The 5,592-nt window shown below is 42.4% G+C and overlaps 1 protein-coding gene across 1 annotated transcript; it reads right to left on the minus strand.

The window, feature by feature from the left end:
* Positions 1-1,275: 1,275 nt before the first annotated feature.
* On the minus strand, positions 1,276-2,969 carry LOC129230308 (uncharacterized). The gene has a single exon (XM_054864707.1). It carries the CDS (start codon positions 2,967-2,969, stop codon positions 1,503-1,505), a length of 1,467 nt encoding a protein of 488 aa, XP_054720682.1. The 3' UTR covers positions 1,276-1,502.
* Positions 2,970-5,592: the final 2,623 nt, after the last annotated feature.

Here is a 5,592-nt window from a genome sequence, read left to right on the forward strand (position 1 = left end):
AAGTGGGGTCTAGCCCCTGTGTAGCCCCCCTACACAGAGGTAAGGCTGCGTACGACAGGGTTCGCCTGCTATCCCTGAAGCCTCCCGTTTGAGGCACCGACTACCCCCGGTACCACGCAGCCATCGGCACGGTTGACACACCTTAGCTTAGGGGTTTTCGTCCGAATTTGGTAAGTGTGATGAGGGAAGGAAGGGAAGAAGATCCCCTCCCGCCGATATTCTGTTTGAGCAACTGGGGGGTCACTACTCCTCCCAAGAGCTCGCCCCGAACTCACCACACCGCAAGCCCCCCCACCACGACAAGGTAAACGGACACGGGGGGGAGACTTTGGGTGAAGGCGCTCGACAGTGATGCGAAGGTGCCCGATGTGGGAGACTCCGAAAATATCCTCGGCGTTTTCGGTCTTGTTCAGGACAGTCAGGTAGAGGGGGAGAGGTTTCCTTTCGGGGCCGGTCTTCATTTGGAGAACTTTGGTTACTTCAAAACCGAGTCCTTTGAGATCGTCTTGAATTTCGTTTGTTGGGTAAGACAAGGGGAGACCCCTGATGACAACCTTGAGAGGCCTTTTGCTGGGGAGGATGCGGCCGTGGAATTCCATTCTGTGATCACGGAGATAGCTCTCGACGAGATCGACGTCATCAGTGAGGGAGAGGTAGACCTTGAGATCAGGACCCGAGATTTTCCCTTGAATGGAACCTGCGCAGAGCTTGTCGAGTTCAGCGAGTAGTTTAACTGGGCCGGGAGCACTGGCGATCGTGATGGGAGCCGGTCTGGATCTTGCTGTACTAGGGTTGGCAGTAGGAAGTGTGGGAGCTACACTTGCTTCGGTGTGATCGTCGTCTTTGGCACTGTTGCCGTCCACTTGAAGGGGAGAGAATATGTTGCTTAAGGGCAGGTCAGCAGCTGGAGCGCAGGGGTGCAAGTGACTACGTGTGGTTTGGGAGCAGCTTGGGAGCAGGAAAAATTCCATTTGGGAGCAACAGAATCGTGTTTGGGAGCAGGCTCGAATAATACACATAATACCTCTCATAAGCACACATTTATGGTAATTTAAATATTTTCATTTTAACTAAGCATTAACATTCTAAATTTCAATAGTTATAGTTTTAAAATACTAAAAGATGTTATTGCAATAGGTGAAAAGCAAAATGCTTCGCAGTTCGATACTTCAATTTTAGGAAAAATAATATTGAAATTGCAACATTTGTTCAAACTTGGAACAAAATTATTAGGGTTGAATAAAATTAAAAAGACTAGTTAACACACAAAAAAAGGATTTTAATTGATTAGCAATATTCCATACGCATGTTTTTCAGACATTCAAATTATAACCATAATAAAATGAAACATTTCTAGAAAAAGAGCTCAGATTGCAAAGTTATTACAAAAATGGAAACAGAATATAAAACAAAAGTACTACTTTTTGAGTTTTTTAGGCGGATTCATTGCAAGTTGCTTTCGAACATTTTCCAACTCTGCTAAATTTGCAGTAATTCTAGATTTAGCTTCGGTTAAAAGAATTTGTCCACCTTCTATTATAGACATATCTTTTTTTTCTACCCCATCCTGAATATTTTTTTTCTGCACTGGCCAACAGTTCTTGTGAAGCTTTTAATTTCTGTTTAATTTTATTCTCAGCTTCTTGCAGTTCTGTGACCGAGTTCTCAGTTTCACGACAGCGTTTCTCACCTTCATTTTCTTTCTGAACTCTTGTTGTGTAGTTTTTGTAAGCTGCACGTGCGGCTTTGATAATGTCCCTATTAACTTTAAATTTTTCTATTCCGCCTATCCTAGTGATATGAGAATTAATTTGCGTCAAACCATTTACACTATAGCAATTTAAAGTTCCTCTGTTGTCAAGAAGCTTTTTGTTCGTGCTAAAGCCTCTTTCAATATCTGCACTACCATGAGGCACACATAAAAAAGCTTGGAAAAGCTTAGTTACAAAAGGGTATTTTTTATTACCCAAATTGTCTTTTTTATCAAAAAACTTTTTCCAATATACATCAATTGGTATGTAATTATTGCTATTGCTTGACTCTGTAAGAATCTGGATACTTGACTCTTCTTCAGGTTCAGCTTGAATACGTATCCACTCATCTTTTAACAAAGAAACCTCTTCAGGCTTTACAATTGAAGTATTTGAAGCCAAGTATTTTATAGACAGAATGGATGTCTCTTCCATTTTCATTACTGGATGTAAAACTTGCAAATGGTACAATAACCTGTTGTCAAGTGGCAGGGTTTTAAGCAATTTCTTTGTGCACGCTAGATAAAAAGATCTGGCACCCAGATAAAATGATTTCTTTTCTGTATCAGATAATGATGCCATTGCCTTTTGGGTGTCCAAACCGATGTCGATCGCTGAAGCAGTCTTCCAATATTCAGCTTTGCTGACATCTAATACCTTCAAGTCGGTTCCTGGCAAATTCTGGAAGAACGAATTAGTCAGAAAGCGCCCTAATAAGGTCTTCACTAAAGATACCATCTCATCATACAGAATATGGATAAGAGGGGCTTCTGTCTGGAAAAGACCCACAAACCTATTGAGAATGTCTGAAACATTTCTCAAAAAGAGGGCTTTTGGTAATAGCGATTTGTCATGTAAAGCTTGTTTAATTCGCTTACAGCGAGCTCCATCTCTACTCTTTGAGCTTAGACCTTTTCGAAAGAAAGTGTTGATCAACTCAAACATATCAATGAAGCGGATCAGTGATGTCTCTAAAGTAAGCCAACGACTACTAACATGTCGAACAAGAACTCTGTCCGCCACACTTAACTGCTCTTGCAGCTCTTTCAGATCGGCACTTTTGGCAGACGAATGTTTAAAAAAATAATACAAGTCAACAATTAATAGTTCTACATCGCCCCCAAAAACAGTTAAAGCTTTTGAAAAGCTGTTGTGGACCTTGTGAAGATTACAAGTCGAAACATCCAATATTTGAGGAATTTGTACAAATGGCCTCATCAGGTTTGTAACCGCTCACACACCATATTGATATTAAATCTCCATTCATGTCACATTCTTTTAATACATCTGGATTGAATTTACTGCTTCGTCCACCATCTGGAAAAAAAATTCATGAGTTTTGATGCGGAAACACTATTAAAAAAAAAATTTAATTGCGCAGTGAAAAAAAAAGTCACTGATAGCAAACGTTCATACAACTATTCATTAACAATTATTCATTAAAAACATAAGGGGTCTGTCCAGGATTTTTCACAGGGTCCGTTTTTTCGAAAATCAAATAATTTTTTGAAAAATAATCAAAAAATTAGAATTTAATTATCTTTGCAAAAAAAAAAAAAAAAAATGTAGAAGCAAACTTTCAAAATTTCAAGAAATAAGCGCAAACTGCATCATTGAAATATTTAGTTGAGTTTGTTCCTCTTTTCTGTTGAAGATATCATTTTTGAGGGTTTTCCTAGTATTTAAAACTTAACTGATAATTATTATTTTTTATTTTTTACTGTTGTTATTTAATTTGAGAGGGGAGGAAAATGCTTGCATAGTCTTTTCACAAAAGTTTATAATAACATCTCTGCAAAACAGTTATGACAAAACAAACAGGAAAAATTACTTAAAACAAAACTGACTTTCATCTGCGAATGAAACAAACAAGCCTTATATTTATTTGGTAGCAGGGATACCCCTTCCTAAGAGCAAGGGCGCACCCCCCTAAATATCGCGAATGTCTCCCCCCACCCAAAAAAAGAAAAAAATACCCGTCAAAACAACCCAACTGAACAACGGCGCAGTCAATGGCCAGGTGCGCACCCTTGTTTGGCAATATTAGTAATTAATGGCTTGCAGAAGAATCGAAACTGCCGATTTTTTTGAGCAATCACGATTGCTTATTGTTCTCACTTGACTGCTTTGATGTGCTATCGTTTCATTTTCCCACCAGCACCCTCTGCTGCATCACCGTCGACCGGCTCCTCACGACGCTGCTCCTATAGCGAAAACAGTCTCCAGGTTGGCACATATCCTACACACACAGACACACATGCCTATATACACACACACGAACGCTGACACACACAGCACTACATACCCAACACGCACACACATGCATACATACACACACGCACCCACTCACATGCGCATTCATACACACACACGCACGTGATTGCGAAAAACATAATTTTTATTCAAGATGCCAAAAATTCAAATTAATATCTATTTATTTATTTTTTTTTTTGCAAAATTAACAGATCCTAGATAAACTGATACCAACAACTTAAAAAAAAAGGTTCAAAAACTATCGATTTATCGACAGAAATATGCTATATATGCCGTTGGTTTCAGATTTGCTCATTGAATAAACAATTTGTGAAAATTCGTTAACGGACCCAAATTTCCTCTGGCCAAACCCCTGAATATGCAAATTGTACTTACTTTTAGATGCCATATTTCTTCATCTACCTTATTCGAGTCGAGCACTTCCACCACACTGCTTCCTTCCACTTCGCCACTTGCCACTTTCCTTTTCCTTCCGCGCTTCCTGCTTATTGTTTGATGACTGTGACGTCACATCCACGAGCGGTCGAGCTCGGAGCAACTGTGTCCACTTTCCTTCCGCAATGTCTACCCGAGGCGCAAAATCGACTCATCCAAACCTGAATGTTTGCTCCTTTGGCCTTGGTGACGTCACTTACCGAAAGCGCGCTTTAAGACCGGACGAAATGCTACTGATTGTAACCATAGCAACCGCAGAGCACGATCGCTGACGGTTTTCCCTAGAAAACAAATAATTCGGCGCAGTCGGGCGCAATTTTGGTAAAAAATTGCGTTTGGGAGCAGGATGGCGCAAGATTCCACTTCGAGCGCAGCTCGGCGCAATTGGCGCAGCACTTGTACCCCTGGGAGCGGGAAAAAGTGAAGGTTGAGGGAGTTGATCGTCTCCTTTGGTGTCCATGGAAGCGGGAGAGGGGGCTCGGAGAGTTCCTGCATAAGCCTCAGCCTTGATTTCGGCAAGCTCCATAACGATCTTGTTGTGCCTTGCAGTCCAATTACTCTGGTCGGATCTATGAAGGCTGCTTAGTAGAGTTCCGGCATAATTGAGAATTGCCTCGAAATCAGCACGGTCTGTACATGCTTCTAGACCTTTTCTAGCTTCGTTGTAGTCGTATCCATGATTCTCGAGAACTTGGTCGGCGGACAATCTCTTTTTGCCTGACGAGTCGCTCCGAGAGGAGGTCGTGGAGGCAGGGGAGCTGGGAGAAGCGGGGACGCTTGACCGGGGGACGGTTTCGCTGACGGGGAAAACCCCGCCGGCCCTGACAAGGGCCTCTACGCCGTTATCCCCCGGAGCGGCCGCCTTCTTCTTCCGCGGTGGTTGCTTGAACATCCGGTACGAACGAGCAGGAGAAAAACACGTCCGATCAGTTCGGACGCTCGACCTGGCTTTAAGTACACTTCACCCGGCTTGGTTGTTCCACCTAAAGCCCTGGTTCCGTCTCTTAAGTGGCGACACACTTAGATCCATGCACTGCGCGCCGCTTTCGACTGCGATTGGAGGCGGGCAGTCACGTGGGTTCAGTCCGCCATTTTGTGTCGTTGCCTGTGTGATTTCACTGCGCGGAATACT

This window comes from Uloborus diversus, chromosome 9 (assembly GCF_026930045.1).
Source record: "Uloborus diversus isolate 005 chromosome 9, Udiv.v.3.1, whole genome shotgun sequence".
NCBI classification, from domain to species: Eukaryota; Metazoa; Arthropoda; class Arachnida; order Araneae; family Uloboridae; genus Uloborus; species Uloborus diversus.